Source organism: Heteronotia binoei, chromosome 11 (genome assembly GCF_032191835.1).
Source record: "Heteronotia binoei isolate CCM8104 ecotype False Entrance Well chromosome 11, APGP_CSIRO_Hbin_v1, whole genome shotgun sequence".
NCBI lineage: Eukaryota > Metazoa > Chordata > Lepidosauria > Squamata > Gekkonidae > Heteronotia > Heteronotia binoei.
Window position 1 is genome coordinate 17456646 of NC_083233.1, and position 21196 is coordinate 17477841.

Consider the following 21196-nt stretch of genomic DNA (forward strand, 5'->3'; position numbering starts at 1 on the left):
TAATGTCTGCTGGGCATTCCATTATACCCTATGGAGACTGGTCCCTTAGGGTATAATGGAGAATCAGTCTGAGGCTGGGGAGGGTGTGTGTTTTCTGAGGTAGAAGCACTAAAATTTCAGCATAGTATCTGATGCCTCTCCCTGCAAAAAATCCTCACGTTTCAAAAGAATTGGACCAGGGGGTGCAATTCTATGAGCCCCAAAAGAAGGTGCCCCTACCCTTCATTATTTCCAAACGGAGACAAGGCATTTAAAAGGAGCACAGTCCCTTGACATGTGATGGCCAGAACTCCCTTCGGAGTTCAGTCTTGCTTGTCACAACCAATACTCCCTCTAGGCTGTGGAGTCTTGTGAGCAAAAATTCTACTTTGCGAGCTACCGGCATTCAAGGGGTGAGCTACTGTATAAATTAGTTTGCTCTGGGGCCATTTTTTCCTGAGCTAAGACAAAAGGCCGGAAGCTAAAAAACTGTGATCTAGCTCACACTAACTCAGCTTAGAGGGAACAGTGGTCACAACCTTGCTCTTGGCTCCGCCCCTAAAGTCTCCAGATGTTTCCTGAGTTGGACCTGGCAACCCTAGAACAGGCTGTTTCATATGGTCCATTTCTACAGCTCAGTATGGCTCAGTGGCATAAGGCATGAGTTGCAAAGATCCTAGCTTTAAACCATAGCATTTATAGTGGAAGAATCTCAGGTGGTGGGAAAGACCTTCCTTTGCCCACAGACGCCATGGCAGCGCAGAAGTAGTTCGACCAGCCTTACTTATCATCTGGTGTTAAGCAAGTAACTAGGACAGAGACCACTGCTTTGTAGTAGTGCACATGCTAAATAAAATCCCAGGTTCAGACTTCAACATCTCAAGTCAGAGTGATGGGAAAGCCCAGGGCTTTTTTTGAGCAGGAACACACAGGAGCGCAGTTCCGGCTGGCTTGGTGTCAGGGGGTGTGGCTTAATACGAAAATGCGTTCCTGCTGGGCTTTTCCTACAAAAAAAGCCCTATGTGAAACAATGGCGACGTCAGGGGTGTGTGGCCTAATATGCAAATGAGTTCCTGCTGGGCTTTCTCTACCAAAAAAAGACCTGGGAAAGACTGTTCTCTTCTTGAGACCCTGGAGACTTGCTGCCAAGCGGAGTTTATAATGCTGATGGAACAGTGGTGTGAGGCAGTGTCATGTTCAAAAACAAAAGTTTCCCTCCATGTCTTATCACAATATCAGATACTGAGATACTTGGGGGAGGGACGGTGGCTCAGTGGTAGAGCATCTGCTTGGGAAGCAGAAGGTCCCAGGTTCAATCCCTGGCATCTCCAAAAAAGGGTCCAGGCAAATAGGTGTGAAAAACCTCAGCTTGAGACCCTGGAGAGCCGCTGCCAGTCTGAGAAGACAATACTGACTTTGATGGACCAAGGGTCTGATTCAGTAGAAGGCAGCTTCATATGTTCATATGTTCTTGAGATCCCCCATCTATCATCTACAAGATCATACAGCTGCAACTTCTGCGGCTAGTTCACACCGATGGAAACCCATTTTCTCTGTGGATTCTACCGGAGTCTTAATGCACTATAAAATCTTTTCCTTTGGCGCAGGATTTGTCGAAAAGAATGCAAATGGAATCCCGTACCTTTTAAAAGAGGTCACTTACTATAGGTTTACTGATGCTAAAGACCTCTTGCGGCTTTCTGGATTCTGTGTCAGATTCTGAAAACACACAAATATGTATTAGATGAGGAGGCAAAAATAAAAATCCTACAGGTTTTTTTTTAAAACATTATTGCAACCACAATGGAGACAGCTTCATAAGATTTTAAACCATAGTATATACTAGGTATGTTGAACTCATTTGTTATGAGGGCCGGATCTGACTTAAATGGGACTTGGGGGGCCAGGCCATGCATGTCATAAAATGTAATCCCAGGTAGCGGAGATATAAACTTTATAAAGGATACAGAAAAAAACCAAGATACTGGTTTTTTATTTAAAATGTAAACATGCTTAAAACTCTTGAGATGTTTTGTTTAAAACAGAAAGGTGGGGGAATAGTGGCATTTCATTTTAAAAATGAAACTTCAAGAAAAAGCATAAGGGTCACAGCGGAGACTAAAAATATAAAATGGTCTGAGTCTAGGAAAACATGAAATGGCTGGGCACTGCAAGCTTCTACTGCCTCCCCAGTCATCTCAGATTGGCAATGACTCTCTAGTGTAACATCTCCCTTTGAAGTGGGTTCCCAGGTTAAAGTACTCACTAGGCACCAGTTCTCAGGTCCACTAAGCAGACACAAGCTGGTTCAATGCATCAACCCTTTGTTTACAAGGAGACAACTCCAGCAAGCAACAGCATCAACTGGCCATGCAAACGCTGGACAGTGGAACAACTTGAGCACCACTCCATTGAAATACATTGCAGCACAGACAAAGTTGGAAGGAAAACATGGAACAGATTTTCTACTAAGGTATCTGGGGCAAGACAGACTACTCTGAGATTGGAATAACAGCCCACAGAGCGAAATGACAGTCCCTGAGAGAACAAGAAGCATTCTGGGATTGAAATGAGGGCCCCCAGAGTGAAATTCCATTCCCAGAACACCACTGCTACTCCCAGGGGCTGTCATTCCACTGTGCACCTTGTCATTCCAGTCCCAGGATACAGATTCTATTGCTAGGTACAGTCATTCTACTCCGGGGGCTGTCATTCCAGTCCCAGAGCACTGTTTCTATTGCTAGAAACAGTCCCAGAGTAGTCCATCTGGGGACAGAGACCTTAATGGAAAATCCATTATGCATTTTCTTTGTGGCTTTGCAAGCCAAGAAGAGCTTCTTGTTGAAGCAGGCAAACAGAAGGCAAAAGAGCTGGGAACTTCAGCAACCTTGGACCTTCAAAGGGTGAGGACAGGAAGGGGAGGAGAGGGAAGAAAAGAGCCATGGGAGTGATTAAAGCCCTGGGTGGGGTGATTGTGGCCCATGGGCTATAAGTTTGACACCCCTGGTATATGCAGTGCAAAGTTCATTGCCCTTCTTTATTTTGACCACTTCACAGATGTAACAGAGTTGCACAAGCTTCCTCGCAGTTCACATCAAGGACCTCAAAACATCTTTGTTTTCCTTTGGCTAAAGGAATTTTGGAATTCTGGAGCATTAAAATCCCAACAGTAAACTTGTCCATCTACTGCTTTATTTTGGAGACACACTGTGCCCTGTTTTTCTTTTGTTAAAAGCCCCCCCTCCCCGAAATTCTTTGGGAGAAGTCCATTTTTGAGATTAGCTACATACCACAAGATAAGCAAAGCTTTTCTACAAAGGATGTTTGTCCACCTTGCCATAAGGTATTTATATAAAATTGGAGGGGGGGGGGGAGAGCTGTAAGAGGCTTTCAGCATTCGAAAGTTCAGACTATAATTTTGTCAAGGATTGTTTAAATGATAAAAGGGGGAAGTCACGCATTTTCAGTGCTCATGTTTCAGATAATTTCATGCTAGCTTGTCTACTTAGCTTGCCAAGCCTCAAATTAATTCAAAGGGTGGAATAAGTCAACGGAAGCACAGAAGATTCATGAGCTCAGGCCTAAATGCAGATGCAGAATATTCTTTTTCCTTTTTCTCTTATCAATTAAGTTTGCTATTTGTGTTGGTCTGAAGCAGTAGAACCAAGCAGGAATCAAGTTGCACCTTCAAGACCAACAAAGTTTATATGAGCATATGAAGCTGCCTTATACTGAATCAGACCTTTGATCCATCAAAGTCAGTATTGTCTTCTCAGACTGGCAGCGGCTCTCCAGGGTCTCAAGCTGAGGTTTTTCACATCTATTTGCCTGGACCCTTTTTGGAGATGCCAAGGATTGAACCTGGGACCTTCTGCTTCCCAAGCAGATGCTCTACCACTGAGCCACCGTCCCTCCCCGAAACATTCCCATATGAACATATGAAGCTGCCTTATACTGAATCAGACCCTTGGTCCATCGAAGTCAGTATTGTCTTCTCAGACTAGCAGCGGCTCTCCAGGGTCTCAAGCCGAGGTTTTTCACACCTATTTGCCTGGACCCTTTTTTGGAGATGCCGGGGATTGAACCTGGGACCTTCTGCTTCCCAAGCAGATGCTCTACCACTGAGCCACTGCCCCATTCAGTTTTATTCAGAATGTAAGCTTTTGTGTAGTAGAAGCACAACTTCATCAGACAACAGGATGGAATGGCCAGCAGTCCTTAATATAGAGAATGTGGGCAGTGAATCAGTATGCAAAATCATGGAAATGCTTTTTAGCAGATTAAACTGAGAAACTTATGCCCTCTTTTTAACCCGGGGCTAACATTTGCAGGGCCTGCAAAACCATCTTGTTCCAAGCGGCCTTCACCAGCTGAAACTACTAAACTGCCAAATAAACTTGCCAACGGAATAGCACTAAATGTACTAATGTTTTTAGAATGCTCTTAGAATTTTAATGGATTTTAATTAATTATAGTTAAATGCTATTTACTATATAATGTATATACTGAGTTTTGCTGTTAGCCGCCCGGAGCCGCTTGGTCGGGGAGGGCGGGATACAAATAAAATGTGACTGACTGACTGACTGATTACAACAGACTCTTATTTATTGCAGGTCACAGGATATCTAATGACATAGACATCATCTATTCTGATGTATATTGCCTTGTTTTTGTTGTTTTAGCCCAGTCAACCCAAACTAGCAATCACCAGACCGCAATTTGTGATTTTTTTAATCTGCTAAAAAATATTTCCATGGTTTTGCATACTAATTCACGGCCCACGTTCTCTATAATAAGGACTGCTTGCCATTCCATCCTATTGTCTGATGAAGTGTGCTTCTAGCACGTGAAAGCTTACATTCTCAATAAAACTTGGTTGGTCTAAAACAGGGGTGGGGAACCTTTTTTCTGCCAAGGGCCATATGGATATTTATAACATCATTCACGGGCCATAAAAAAAAAACAACTTAAAAAACAGTGCTTTGCCGAAGGAGAATGACTCAGGTCAGCAAAATTAATGCAAATAATTGTTTTTCTATTTGAAGTCATATGGGGAGAGCCTAATCTGGTGCATGCGCACACACATGGCCCACTGCCCTAGACAAACGCATAGGTCCAGGGCTTTTTTGTAGGAGCTCAGTAGAATATTAGACCACATCCCCTAATATTAGCATATTAGGTCACACACTCATTAGCATATTAGGCCACACCATCTGGGATAGTCAAGTGCAAACTGAACTGTGACAGTAACTTTTCCAGGCCCTGCAGCAGTTCTGGCCGGCCAGCCAGGCCCCAGGGAGGCTGCCACACCAAGGGACCTCAAGGGCCGTATACGGCCCTTGGGACAGAGGTTCCCCATCCCTGGTCTAAAAGGTGCTACTTGACTCCTGCTTTGGAACCTGTACTATTATTTGTTCTTCTGCTGTAGAATAGAAGTTACTCCAGAAATAAGGTATATTGCTCCAGTCCAGTGGGATGTAAGCAGAGTCAACAGTGCAGAAAGCACGGAAGCAAATACTTTACCATTGAAGTTACTGCAGGAGTAAAAACTGTTGCTCCAACAATACAGGTACAAAGGCACCCTTTTAAGTAGCCTGTGGCTGAATCCTGAATTCTGTGCTTTACCACTTCAAATGACAAATGCACAGAACATACTCTCTTGAACAGCACACAGGCTTTTTGCTGACATCATTAAAACCCGTAAGACAATTCTGAATTCACAGGCTACCGCGGATCACAAGACTGAGTTCAAACACAAAAGCCAACGGAGCACTTGTCGCTGTTGGTTCTGTGCAAACACAGACGGCCTCATTTTGAGAAAAGTCAATCTTGCAGTTCAAGAGCCTCTCCAGCAAGCCTGGTTATCCCTTCTACATTCAAGTCTCTAACCTTCAAGGGCATTCCTTACGCAAGAAACTTCCTTGAAGTTAGGCTCTCTATATTGACCTTGTGGCTAGAGGGATTAGTACAAATTTTCCAACCCCGATGCAGGCATATCCAGTGCTACTAAATTCACCCTGAATGCAGACACACAACTGATATCAATCGCTTCCTGAAATGGCAGTCTTTAGAAGAAGATGAAGAAGAAGATATTGGATTTGCATCCCGCCCTTCACTCTGAATCTCAAGAGTGGCTCACAATCTCTGAATCTCAAGAGTGGCTCACAAACTGGAGAGCCAGTTTGGTGTAGTGGTTAAGTGTGCGGACTCTTATCTGGGAGAACCGGGTTTGATTCCCCACTCCTCCACTTGCACCTGCTAGCATGGCCTTGGGTCAGCCATAGCTCTGGCAGAAGTTGTCCTTGAAAGGGCAGCTGCTGTGAGAGCCGTCTCCAGCCCCACCCACCTCACAGGGTGTCTGTTGTGGGGGAGGAAGGTAAAGGAGATTGTGAGCCGCTCTGAGACTCTTTGGAGTGGAGGGCGGGATATAAATCCAATATCTTCTTCTTCTTCTTCTTTACCTTCCTCCCTCACAACAGACAATCTGTGAGGTGCGTGGGGCTGAGAGAGCTTCACAGAAGCTGCCCTTTCTTGGACAACTCTGAGAGAGCTATGCAGGGGTCATTTTGTAGAAAAATAGGTGGTGGAGCTCTTCCAGGGATTGTTATGCAGCTGCACCTACTATTCAATGGACAAGGAGGTGGAACTCTCAGAAAGGTTCAGGAGCTGTGCTGAATATGAGGCCTGGAGTTATGGCTGACCCAAGGCCCTTCCAGCAGCTGCAAGTGGAGGAGTGGGGAATCAAACCTGGTTCTCCCACATAAGAATCCACACACTTAAACCACAACACCAACTTGCTCTTAAGGTGCTACTGGACTCTTGCTCTTTTCAGCTGCTACAGACAGACTAACATGGCTGCCCATCTTGATCTATCTCCTGAAATGGTAAACAGGTTGAAATATATCAGGATCATGTTTGTCATTGCTGAGCACTGCATTTCTGCACCCTCTTTACAATCCTTTGCCTCTGGTTTGGATAACACCACCCTTCTCTTGTGATTCCTCATTCTCATTATGGAAGAACAGAATATAACAGGCAAGGCAGCATCAGGCAGACAGATCCAGGTGGGCAGCCGTGTTGGTCCCAAGCAGTAGAACAAAGCAAGAGTCAAGCTGCATCTTTAAGACCAACAAAGTTTTATTCGGAATGTAAGTTTTTGTGTGCTCGAAGCACACTTCATCAGACAATAGTATGGAATGGAAGCGGTCCTAAATATATAGAGAAAGTGGGCAGTGAATAAGTATGCAGAGTCATGGAAATGTTTTTTAGCAGAGTAAAAGAAACACAAGTTGGGGCCTGGTGTTTGTTAGTTAGTGTTAACTGGGCTGAAACAACAGTTACACCGCGCATGTACAACTTCTGCAATAAACAGAAGGAAAAAATATTCTAATCATAATAGTCCACTTTGAAGCACAGTATTAGGATCCAGACTCTCTCTCTCTCTCTCTCATGTTAAGTTCTCAATTAACATGATGTCTCAAACATCGCAGATGTCCTCTATCAAAGGTATGGAGAAATAGGTTTGCACTACTTAATTAAGCCTGTACAATTCATTTTTTTTATGTTGCCTCTTTAAATCTTAAAGCAATAAAAGAAGAAACGCTTCTCCATTTTCTCCTCTACGCTTTGTTATACAATTAAATTCTTGTTAGAACTTGCATGCAAACGTATGCACATTCCCCAGAGAGTTGAGGAGCCCTGGTGTACCTTCCATTTCTGCGTCAGCTGGTGGGCTTCCCCTGGTCTTTCCTGCTTGTTTCTGCTTTACTGGCCCTCCTGCTCCTTGCTGTCCCTTTCCATATCCATTCTGAATGTTGGCGTTAGAAGAATTTTGAACTTTATGAGGTGATGAAGGAGGGCTATTCATTTTATTATTTGTATGCCCGCTGGCTTGTCGGTCTTTTAGCCTCTTCTTCAAATGCTCTTGCATTTTGAGAGTCCTTTCATCTCGCTGAACAAAATTTGTTCTTCCATGGGAACGGGACTCTAAAGGGAGAAAGAGCATATTAGATGGTGCACACACACACAAACACACACACACACACAAAACGAGCGCCTTTTGGGTTAGAAAGACAAACGGTTGCAGAAGTGAAGATGAGGAATCCTATTTATGATAGATTACGACAGATTAACCTGAACTGCTGTGTTTAAAAGTGTAAAAGCCTTTGAGAGTTGGGCAGTGAAGAAGCCAAAATACAAATAATCAGGACCTTTTTTTGTAGAAAAAGCCCAGCAGGAGCTCATTTGCATATTAGGCCACACCCCTGAAAGCATCATTAGCCCACAGTGTATGTGTGTATATAAAATTTTTTGCCACTGTGTGACACAGAGTGTTGGACTTGATGGGCCGTTGGCCTGATCCAACATGGCTTCTCTTATGTTCTTATTACTTCACACAGGGCTTTCTGTGGGAAAAGTTCACCAGGGCCTCATTTGCATATTAGGCCACACCTCCTGACACTAAGCCAGCCGCAACTGCGTTCCTGCTCAAAAAAAAAAGCCCTGCAAATAATAATTGAACACAGATTGATCAGTCTTGAACACACATAGCAAATCAGGCCACTGGTCTATCAATGCCAGTATTCAGACTGGCAGCAACTCTCCAGGATCTTACACAGAGGTCTTTCTCCTTGATCCCTTTAGCTGGAGCTGCAGGGGACTGAACCCAGGACCTTGTACGTACTAAGCAGATGCTCTACTGCTGAGCCACAGCCTCTCATTTTGGAAGATAATGTAGTAATAAGAGCAAGAGAATTTGAGGAGAGTTAGCAGTTTTTAGGATTGGCTGTGCCGGGTGGACAATCCCATAGCACTAATACTGGCTCCCCCTTGTCCTAATTTCTAATGCCAACAATTACGAAACATCACTTCATCAGTCTGAGGAATGATACCCTAAGCCTTACCCACCACATGGAGGAATGACAACTGCTAGGATTTTACATCTTCTCCTTCAGGAGAAGGAGGAGATGAGGAAGAAAAGGAAGAAGAAGAGGAGGAGAAAGAGATGAGGAAGAAAAGGATAAGGAGGAGAAGTAGTAGTAATAGTAGTAATCTGCACTGGGTTTGCAAATATCAATTTAAAAAGTAATACTAGCAAAACTAAAAAGAAGCCCACATAAACAGATCCAAATAATGAAAAGCTAAACAGAAGAGCTCTGCTTTGCAGGCCTAGGAGGGCCCGTGTACCGCCTGACAGCTGGATCCACCATGATGGGGCCACCACAAAGAAGGCCCTTATCCTGGTGAATGCCAAGCAAACACATCCCAAGGGCTAGGTACCATGAACAGGTTGTGGGTTGAAGAATGCCAAATTCCAGAAGTGAACATGTCAGAAGTGATGGTCCACCAGGTAGGAAGGTCCCAGACCATTTAAGGCTTTAAAGGTAATCACCAGCACCTTGAATGTGTTCCGGAATTCAACTGGCAGCCAGGGCGGCTGTTTCAAGACATATAAAGAATTGTTCTTAGTTGACTCCCTCCAGCCAGGGGACAGGTCACTGCATTCTGCACGAGTCTGTTGACTACCAGGTGCCACACAGAGAGAAGCCCCTCAAGCTTCTGGAATACCGGTAATTTGATTGCAAGGCTGCATTGCATCTCATCAGTTAAAATGGTAAGCACTGTTCACACCTTACCTTGCTCTTGATAAACATGCGGGGAGGGTGGCGGAGGATGCTGATGAATGAACTGCGGTGGAATTTCTCCTGTCCCCGGAACTGGAGGGTACACCGGATGAGGTGGATGGGGAAGCAAAGCAGGGTGAGGGTGCATGTAATGGGGCACGTGCGGAGGGGGTGGATGCATGGAGGGGTGGAATTCAGTGGAATGCGGCATGATTATAACTTTCCGAACTCCGTTTTCTTCCACCACCTATAACGCAAAGCGAAAAAAACAGATCAAGTTTGTGGACATATTTAAAAAACTTTAAAGCAGAGATTTTGTGCTACTTTGACCCGTTACTTCCATCTCCCTCCAAATCTTATCCTAAGTATTTTGTGCTTTTGAGCTACACATTATGAGGTCTTGGTGGTTTTTAAACAACAGAACCAACTTGAGAAACATCCCATCATGCGACATTGTTATTCACATCCTCAGTTCACCTTGTAAGACCCAGCAGATGACACACGGAGCCTGAATGAAACAAGACACACAAATACACACAAGCTGCTTTTAGCAAAACTGTGTTCAGGCAGCCTTTGGAATTGCACCCCTTCTCTTTAGTCTCATCGGAGAAGGGTTCAATTTCACAACTCATGGATCCTATTAATTGGTAATAAAAAGGCAGAGAGAAACCCTCTAGTTAAGGGCCAGAAAAATCTCACATCACTCAGATCAGTAGTATTTGGAGGTGAGTAAGTCCTTGGACACAAACCAAAGAACGTTAACTTCAGTTTGGGTGTGCTCTACAAATAAAGGGGGGGGGGGAGTGAGAGATCAGTCCTCCCCCTCCCAGGCACAGCTTGTCATTTTGGTGTTGTGGTGGACTCTGATCTGGAGGAACAGGTTTGATTTTCCACTCCTCCACATGCAGTCAGTTGGGTGACCCTGGGTCAGTCACAGTTCTCTCAGGGCTGTCCTCTCAAGAGCAGTTCCCTCAGAGCTCTCTCAGCCCCACCGACCTCACAAGGTGCCTGTTGTGGGGAGAGGAAGGGAAGGAGATTGTAAGCCGCTCTGAGGCTCCAATTGAAGGGCAGGAGATAAATTCAATCTTCTCCTTCAAAATAAATTTGAATAAAACCTACCATTCACGGTTCTGCAAAAACGTCTACGAGGCTGAATGTTTTATAGCAGAGCTTTTGAAGGCACTTAGCGGTTCAGCGTGCGTCAGCTGATTTAACTGGACAGTCAAACAGCCTGTGATGTCTGTGTTCATATGATACTTTCTTGTTTCCTGTTGCTATGTATCATGACAAAATTTAGAGTTTAACTTTTCTGTAAACTGTGCTGGATCCCTATTGGAAAGAGGGCAGGACAACCGTTTCAAAATAATCTACTTTCCCCCCTCCCACTTCTATTTTTTTTTTTTTAAATCTCTCAACGCGACATGACTCAAAGCACACATACTTATGCTACACACATCCAAGTAGTATATGATGAAAGAATATTTGATCAAGTATGTGATCAAAGAATATTTTGTTTAGAGGATTAATACCACACCTCTCTATAATCCGCTCAAGGTGGCTATGTTCAAATGAAAGTATATACAAACATTTGGCATTACACAGCATCACACAGCCTAATAACGGGAAGCGCATTATGTGCATGTAGATTCTGCCTGCCAATGTGAAATGCTAGCCACCCTTTTATGATGCAGTGATTCCCACCAGTGGAATTAAAAATACCTATACTTCCAGTTATCGGCGGATAACAGAACAATACTGACCAATGTGTCTCTGCTACAGCATTAACAATGAACCTAATTTTGCTTCTCCTGTACAAGTTCTTGATAGTCTCCAAAAGAGATGTTACACGTAGGGGTCATTTTGTAAGAGATGCCGGAGCTCATTAGAACAACTCAATAGCATAACTCATTTGCATATGCCACCCCTGATATCATCGGAAGGTGTACTGAATTATATCAGCTCAGCGTCTACCTTACAATGCTTCTTGAATTATAACTGTCATAATAAAACCTTACTTCTATCATATAGTACTTTCTCCTATGTGGCCACAGCGGCATGATGAAGATTTCCATCTGTCTGCTTTATATGTTTTGGTTATTTTTTCATTTTTTGTGGGGAAAAAAATATTAGAAAGTTTGTCAAATCGTAAAGTTCAGCAAATTTCTCTCAGGGGGTTTGAACAATGGAGCCCAGAAGAAATTTCTTTCTTTTTTTTTGGGGGGGGGGGGGGGTTCAGAAAGAAAGCTCAAGAAAATTTAGAGGTTCCGGAGCTCTGCTCCTGTGAGCTCCTGCCCAAAATGAGGCCTGGCCCCACTGATGGACCTTCTGATGGCATTTGGGGTTTTTTGGGCACTGTGTGACACACAGTGTTGGACTGGATGGGCTACTGGCCTGATCCAATACGGCTTCTCTTAAGTTCTTATGTTCTGCTATGAATTATGAATTAAGTGCAGCTTCAGCTCCTAGTCTGGGAAAACACTGCCGTTGCATGCAAAGGACCCTGGGTTCAATTCCCAGCATCTCACATTAAAAGACCTAAAGCAGCAGGTGTTAGAAGTGACATCTCTCTGTTGAAGACCCTTTGACAGCCACTGCCTATCTTAGTACATAATGCTGAGATAGATTAAATGGATGGTCTTGTGGAGCACAGCTGCTACATATATTAGATCCTGATAGCAACCTGAAACAATTAATGATTTGCTCAGACTTAACCCGTGTGTGTACACAAACTGGTGTACAATAGACCTTCACATCAAGCCATTAAAAAATCCCTATAACAGTAAACTGTTAATGCACGCTTGCTTATCAACCACTTGGCAAAATCTTATTACAACTTGCATCCGGGTCAGAGAGAACTTAAGACGACAAAGTAAATCTTCCAGTCTGAAAGTTCCTCTTAAAAATAATAATTCTGCTCAAAGCATGTTTAGTTTGGCCTATCAGCTGTCAAATAATCTCCTAGCTGGCTATGCAGGATTTACAGAGGTAGGACTACTAGTTATGACGAACACACAGCACTGGAAAGTTTCTCAATTCCAGATAAATCAGAATGATGGGAAACAGCTGGCCTTAAAGGAGAAAGGATGGGTCAAGCCAGGGATTATTATGACAGAAGTTCACTTGTAATGTGACCTTAAAGTCAAGAGCAATTAACTAGTTATGTTAGTACATTTGCATTTTTAAAGAAACCTTTTGATATTTTAAAAAGCAACAGCGTGCATAACTGATGATAGTATGCTTTGAAAGGTTTTTTTATTTTTCAGAACAGATACATGGAATGGATAAGGGCAAACATGCTTAATTTCAACAAAACAGAGGTGATACTGGGGTGGAAATGGGTTACCCCCTGATCTGGATGGTGCTGGACTAAAGGAGCAAGATCATAGGTTGGGGGAGAGATCCTGGATCCAGGCCTCCTGTCAGATAAACAGGTGGTAGCCAGAGTTCCCGCTAGGCTTAGTTAGTGTGAGCTAGCTCACAGTTTTTTTAGCCTCCGGCTCACACATTCTTTTCTTAGTTTGGGAAAAATGGCTCTAGGGGAAACTAATTTATGCAGTAGCTCACAACTTTAATGCCAGCAGCTCATGAAGTAGACTTTTTGCCCCCGAGATTCCACAGCTTAGAGGGAGTATTGGTGGTAACAGCGGCCAGGGGTGCCTTTCACCAGCTTCGGCAGGTGAGCCAGCTGCAGCCCTTCTTGGGCAGAAAAGACCTTGCCACTGTGGGCCTTGGTAACAGCTAAGTTAGCTGTTCTATGTGGAGCTGCACCTTGCTCTATGTGGGGCAGCCCTTGAAGACTGTCCAGACACTACAACTGGTACAGAATGCTGTGGCCAGAGTCTTGACTGGAGGGGGTCATAAGGACCATAGCACTCCTATCTTGTTCCACCTACACCGGCTTCCAATTTGCTTCCAGGCTCAATTCAAGCTCCTGACATTGCCGTTTAGAGCCCTGTACAACCTGGGACCAACGTACTTTAAGGGCTGCCATCTCTGACATGAACCTACCCACTCACTCTGGTCATCCTCAGAGGCCCTGCTTTCATTTCCCCCACCATCTGAAGCTAGATGGGTGGCGATCTGAGAAATGGCCTTCTCTGTCGTGGCACCAACACGTTAGAACTCCCTACACAGGGAGATTAACTGTCTCCTTCTACTTGTGTCTTTCACCAGCAGGTGAAGACTTTTTTGTTTCATTAGGCGTAACTTCAAAAACGGTAGTTGTCCTCTATCCAGCGCTCAACGTTTACAAGTTTTTAATTGAATTTTATCATTTAACTGTATTTTTAATTGTTTAAATGTTTCAATGCTTGTCTGATTAGGTGGAAAGGCACCATTCAAATGTTTTAAGTAAATAACTAAAGGTCTACACTTTATAAATGTCCCGAATGACTGGATGTTTTCTCCATTGACTAAGGCATATGTTTGGTTTTTTTAGAAAGACTGGAAACTGGGGAAGACTTGGTGGGTGGGGGGGAGCACGGGGGAGAAGAACAGAGGGTGCAAAATTGTGCCTTGTCCTGACTGTGAAGATGTCTCCAGTAAAGAACTTCCTGGCTCACTGCTTCCTATCCCAGATGCTGGTGGAGTCACAACAGAGAAAGGAGAAACATAAACAGTTTTCTCTTTTGCTTCACTTGACCAGCAGAACTGTTGGCGGAGAATCAAATCCTCCCCACATTACCTTCCAAGTTATACCAAGCTGTGAGGTCACTTTCAGCTTTAGTGGGAAAAGATACATGAGTTTGCGGTAGGGGAGGGGAATCTATATCCCTTGGCACTTGGAAACAGCAGATGAGAAAAGGCTCAGTCCAGCAGGGACCAACACTGATGATGCACTTCTTTTCTTGACTGATTCATTTGTTCAGCCTGGTCTGTGGACAAACAAGCCAGGTCTGAAGATGAGCAGCAGACCAGATGCTGGAACCTGAATCTTCTCCAATTGGAGCAGGAGAAGGACTAGCTTTCAGAAGGATAAATCTAGCTCTCTGGTGATCTCTCTTCGAGGAACCTGTCTCCTAGCCAACAGAGAAGATAACATCCCGTGTTTGGATTACTGAGAAGCAACAAGTAAGATTTTAAAAGGCATTTTGAAATGATTAAGGGACCAAGAGCACCCTGTGAGTTTGCGTGCTCCATCCTCCACCCACTTCCCTTTTTAAGCAGTCATTGTTTATAACCAGTGTTCCCTCGAAGCTGAGTTAGCTCACAGATTTTTAGCCTCCCGCTCACAAATTTTTGTCTTAGCTCAGGAAGGATGACCCCAGAGCATACTAATTTATGCAGTAGCTCACAACTTTAATGCCGACAGCTCACAACTTTAAAGCCAGTAGCACACAAAGTAGAATTTTTGCTCGCAAGCAAATGTTCCCTCTAAGCTGTGGAGTCTTGTGAGCAAAAATTCTACTTTGTGAGCTACTGGCATGAAAGCTGTGAGCTACTGTATAAATTAGCTTGCTCCAGGGCCATTTTTCCTGAGCTGAGAAAGAACTGTGTGAGCTGGAGGCTAAAAAATTGTGAGCTAGCTCACCCTAACTCAGAGGGAACATTACTCACAAGACTCTACAGCTTAGAGGGAGAATTGTTTATAACCTAGGTTATAACCCAGGTTAACAGTAGCTCTAAGCCCTGATTTCAGAATAGGGCTCTCATCATGGTTATAGTTAACCAAAGGGCAGATACAGCCCACACCATGAAGAGTGTGGAAAAAGAAAAGGTAAAGGAATACACAGAGAGCAGAAGAGAGAAAGAAGAAATGCACGGCCCTGCACAGTGCTCTTGATCTATAAACCATGGCTAAGAAATAAGGAAGCGCTATGTCTTCACTAGGCCTACATCAGAAGAAGGACTCTAAGCACGACAGCAAGGGGGGAGACATCTATTTCTACTCCACCTCAATACTTTGTGAACACTGTTACATGGGAAATTATCCTTGTGGGAATTCTGGATAGAGGATAATTACCTGAGATACATAGCCAGGAGGCACAAATATTGGAGGCACAGAACCATTAGGCGACATCATAGGAACATGCGCTGGACCTGAAAGGAAACCAAGCAACAGCGTGTTCATGCCTGTAAATAGTAGCGGGACATGTGCAGTCAAGGCTCATTTGACAATCTCGATAACTTAAATGGCAATCAGGCATATGCATGTACTTTTAATTCTGATGTAAAAGGCTTTAAGTAATTTTCCATCCTTTGTTTTCAAAATGCTGCAAAGAACAACCCCACAAAACTAGGCTAAGAAACTGTAGCATAATGCAGAAATTTAAGAGAAACGTGAGAAGGGATAATAGATCTGAAAGCAGAAGGATGAAAGCATATTAAAGGAAGTCTTTATGGAAATGATAAGCCTCAGAACATTTTCAAACTTAATGGAAATTGCTTATCACTTATAGATGAAGTATATCTACATAGCAATGTTTCTGAAAAATTCTTAACTTCTAAATGCCTCTGACATTTAATAGCTCCTGAGCTGGCAAATTAACCTGGAAGGTGTTTAAAGAGACTACAAACCCTTTAAATACCTTTGGAGTTCTCCAAGCCATGGAATCACATGGCTTGGAAAAGGTGTTAAAGAGACCGTAATCCCTTTGAATATCTTCCCCTCCCCTTCCATTGGTTTCAATGTAGGATGGAGGCACTTTCTTTGGGGGCCCATGGAATTGGACGCCCTGGTCTAATCTTTTTTTTTTTGGGGGGGGGCAGGGTTTGAAGAGAGGCACCAGCAGCCAGGCTGAAAGTTTAGTGCCTCTACATTATAAAACACCCCTGGCCCCAGATCAATTCTCCATTACACCTGTGGAGGAGGGGGGAGAGGGGAATCTGTATCCCTTAGCACTTGGAAATGGTAGGTGAAAAAAGGCTCAGGCAAGCAGGGACCAACACTGATTATGCCCTTCTTTTTCTTATAATGGAGCAAGAAATAATTCAGGTTTTCCAAATATTTCCCAAATCCAAATGCAATACCGGTATTGGGAGATCTCCCAATACTGGCATTGGGAGATCAGGAGAAATACCAATATTTTGATGGGTTCAGTATACCCAAACCCGAAACATACTGAGGTTTTTTTCACACCCCTAGTTAAGAGTTTTCCACAGATTTTAAGGGCATCAGTGACACCACAGTAACGGTGCTGCTGGATTAGTTTACTAACATTTTATTGCTCCTCTCAACTGATACAGAATTATTTGTTTTATTATTTTACCTTATTGACATTCTAAAAATCCCTGTTCAAATAGTATACCCAAGATGCCCACTCACAAAAAGGAACCAAGGGTAAAAAAAATCTGAAGATCATTTTTGAAGATTTACCCTTCTAATGTTTGAAATGGGTTTATGTGAAAAATAGTTTCTAAATAAAATTGACGATGATGATAATCAAAAGAATGTGCACATGAACACTCTGCATCCCCTAGAAGGGCCTAGAAAATCAACTGTCCCAGGATCAGTTACTACAGAAGTACTTTAGGACATGGATGAAGCATCCCCAAGATATTTGTAGTTTGTTGTTGTTCAGTCGCACAGTCAAGTCCAACTCTTTGCAATCCCATGGACGAAGTCACGCCAGGTCCTCCTGTCTTCCACCATCCTCCAAAGTCTGCTCAAATTCGTGTTAGTTGCATCAGTAATCCTGTCCAGCCATCTCATCTTTTGCCATCCTCTTCTTCTTTTGCCTTCTTTCTTTCCCAGCATCAGGATCTTCTCCAGTGAGTTCTCCCTTCTCATTTGGTGGCCAAAGTATTTGAGCTTCAGCATCTGACCTTCCAGGGAACAGTCTGGGTTGATTTCCCTTAGGACTGACTGATTTGATCTTTTTGCAGTCCAAGGGACTCTCAAGATTCTTCTCCAGCACCACAGCTCAAAAGCATCTATTCTTCTGTGCTCGGCCTTCCTTATGGTCCAGTTCCCACAGCCATACATCACTACTGGGAATACCATCGCTTTGACTATACCGACTTTTGTTGGCAGGGTGATGTCTCTACTTTTTATTGTACTGCCCAGGTTTGCCGTAGCTGTCCTCCCAAGGAGCAAACGTCTTTTAATTTCATGGCTACAGTCACCAGCTGCAGTGATCTTGGATTCCAGAAATGTGAAGTCTGTCACTACTTCCATGTCTTCCCCTTCTATTTGCCATGGTGTGATGGGGCTGGATGCCATGATCTTAGTTTTTTTGATGTTGAGTTTGAAGCCTACTTTTGTGCTCTCCTCTTTCACCCTCAACAAGAGGTTCTTTAGGTCCTCCTCACTTTTTGCCATTTGTAGTGGTAGCCCATAATTCAGAGCCAAAGGAGCGATGAATTCCCCTTATAACTCATGCTCAACCCCCTCCTATATTATCCCCCATCCTTCGGCAACATCCATAATCCCTGCTTCTTTCCCACTATTTCAACCATGCTTACTTCATCCTGCTTCCAAGCCAAGTGGTCAGAAGTGGTAAGGAGCTCAATGAGCCAAAACACTTGTTTTCTGTGCTTTGTTTATGATCACTGTAAGTAGTTCCTAACTCAACAAGCATTGTATAAAAACAGGCAGGGTCTTGCCACAAAGAAAGTGAGTCCCATGGTAAAATCCACATGTCCTACAGTACTCCCAAATGTTTCATGCTAGACAAAAATGAAAATCTTGTACTGAAGAACAAAACAAAACTTTAAAAACTGTATAGACAATATAATGAAAAGTCTCTACGTTGACTTTCACTCCATAAAAATGGATCAAGTTCTTGAAAACAGAGTACTGCTGGCTACATTAAATTCTTCAACATAAAATGTTATTTGACTTGCAATAAAGAGATATTAAGTGCTTTTGGTCTATTTTTTTAAATGTGGAATTTAGGCCTTCCTTCAGATGCTTCATTTATAACACACCAGAAGTCAGGGAAGGTTTGGCATCCCCCTTCTTTCCACTTCCTCTGAGGAATCAGAAACTGTTACAGCCAGGGACAGAATGTTGAGTATATGGAAATACACTGAACAAAATTTCCCTTATGAGATCACATTAGGTGACTTTTTCTCACACTCAGTTCAACGTGCTTGGGACTGAGAAAGAATTTTTTCACCAGATCACATTAACAATATGATCTTCTCCCCCAGTATACTGCTTGGCTTCTTTGCATGAGTCACCTAAAGTTATTTGTTCTTTTGCTGTTTATATGCAGTACTGCAGTTTAAAATTCTTTAAAATGTTATTTGTTTTTATCATACACTGTAAACCACCTTAAGGGACCAATCTCCCTGGTCAAAGGGCAGTTAATAAGTGTCCCAGGTAAATAAACCAGCTCTGCCTAAGATATGTTGAGGATGATTTTATTGATTGGTGGCAGGGGAAAGAGACGGACATTTTAGCACAAATGTATTTACCTTGTATACACTGAATGTGTCCATCTTCAGTTCTAATTGTGAAAGTCTCTCCTGGATTTACTTGTACAAGTATAACCTAAATACAAAACACAGAGAATAAACATACAATGCCTACATAACAACCTCATCTGAAGATAAACCAGATGCAACACATACATTTTTGGAGATCAATGGTTTTAAACATATTTCTATATTTAACCTTGCAAAATAATTCCACAATAATTAGTAGGTCACTGAAAACTGTTACTAACCTGCTGGCTCACATCTCCATTTTCAGTCAAATGTGTTTGCAGTCCATATACAGCTTTTCTGCTTCATGATGTAGGTTACTTTCAAATGTCACAATGGAGTATTGTTTGTTTAAACCAGAGTGCTTCTCAAACCCTGGTTATATAGCACAGGGGTTCCCAACCCCTTGTCTGTGGACTGGTACCAGTCCATGGCCTGTTAGCAACCGGGCCATGAGTTGTATAATTATTTCCTTATATATTACAATGTAATAATAATAATAATAATAATATGACATTGGATTTATATCCTGCCCTTCACTCAGAATTTCATATTCTCAGAGCGGCTCACAATCTCCTTTACCTTCCTCCCCCACAACAGACACCCTGTGAGGTGGGTGGGGCTGAGAGAGCTCTCACAGAAGCTACCCTTTCAAGGACAACTCACGAGAGCTATGGCTGACCCAAGGCCATTCCAGCAGCAGCAAGTGGAGTGGGAAATCAAACCCAGTTATCCCAGATAAGAGTATGCACACTTAACCACCACACAAAACTAACAGAAATAAAGTGCACAATTGTATCATCCCGAAACCATCCCCCCCAGCCCCGGTCCATGGAAAAATGGTCTTCCACAAAACTGATCCTTGGTGCCAAAAAAGGTTGAGGACCGCTGATATACCTAACAGGCCACCAATCAGCTGAAAATGTTACATGCCTCTTGTCCCACCTACCTACAAGCAGAATCCCTGATTGGTATCCAAAGCTTCCTTGCACTGTCTTGCCCATGGCTTTTTTGAGCAGGAACGCAGTTCTGGCTGGCTTGGTGTCAGGGGGTGTGGCCTAATATGCAAAATAGTTCCCTGCTGGGCTTTTTCTGAGCTTTCCCTCTTTGTAAAGCTTTGCTACAAATATAGTCCACTTGCTACAGGCTGGCTACAATAAATGTGAAAGGTGAGAGGGAAGAAATCTAGAGCAACCGAAGCCCCCTTTCTCCTCCATTTCTCTTGATTAGAAACAGTTAACTCTTCAAACACTTTCTATCTAAACTGCTTCACTGGAGCCCTTTCAATTCTGAAATAAAATATTTTAATAGCCCCCCCCTCCTTTCTGTCCCATCTCGCCAATGCATCCCCCTTTAGAGTTCAAGCTTTTGTTTCAAGCAGAGATTGGCCTGTTTCTGAACAGATTACAAAATAAGGAATACAGTTGGGGATTCTTAAAAGCTGTCGCAGAAATGCAGCCTGGGTATTTTCTATTTTTTGGTTCAGAGCATTAATCCACAGAGGGATACCATACAAAATTTGTGAGTGTGTTTTAGCATTAAAAGCTCTGACTGCAGCAGGCAAACATTGGTTACCTTTTTTTATAATAAAACTGTTTAATCTGAGATGAAGAACAACTAGCTATATTTATTATTCTGTCATAGTGAACTGCCCATTTGAGATTGTAATTAAAGGTTATGCCCAAATACTTAAAGCATTTGGATTGCTCAATTTCCTGCTTGCCTATATACCATTTTTGTGGTCGCCAACTTTTAGAAAAGACCACAACCTTAGATTTGGAATAGTTTATAGCAAGTGAGTTAAACTGGCAGTAGTTGTTAAAAGCTTTCCGGTATCGCTGCAGGCCGACTCTTGTGCAGGAAAGTATAGTTGTATCATCAGCATACCATAATATTGGGACTGAGAGATCATTTAATTTACGTGGGTGCCCATTTATGGAACTAAGATATTGTGACATATCATTTAAGAAAAGATTTAAAAGATGTGGGGCTAACACACACCCTTGTTTAACTCCTTTACAAACCGGTATTTTTTCAGTTAGGTGTCCTATAGATGAGAATTTTACCTGGCAAGTTGTATTTGTATGTAAATTCTTTAATAGATTTAACAGATGGGGATCTATATTAAGACCCTTTGGTTCATTCCATAGTTTGTTTCTGTCCACAGAGTCGAATGCACTCTTCAGATCTATAAAAGCTACATAGAGCCTCCCCTTTCTTGTATT

The 21196-nt window shown here is 43.0% G+C and overlaps 1 protein-coding gene across 1 annotated transcript in view; it reads right to left on the reverse strand.

Moving 5' to 3' along the window:
• The window catches only part of LOC132579566 (fibronectin type-III domain-containing protein 3A-like), a 115672-nt gene that overhangs the window by 40736 nt on the left and 53740 nt on the right, over nucleotides 1-21196 (reverse strand). Inside the window, exons 3-7 of the mRNA XM_060250021.1 lie at nucleotides 18963-19038; nucleotides 15565-15641; nucleotides 9615-9849; nucleotides 7687-7965; nucleotides 1643-1698 (exon numbers count right to left, since the gene is read on the reverse strand). Of these exons, the coding sequence (XP_060106004.1) occupies nucleotides 1643-1698; nucleotides 7687-7965; nucleotides 9615-9849; nucleotides 15565-15641; nucleotides 18963-19038 (723 nt within the window). The remainder of the gene's footprint in view (nucleotides 1-1642; nucleotides 1699-7686; nucleotides 7966-9614; nucleotides 9850-15564; nucleotides 15642-18962; nucleotides 19039-21196) is intronic.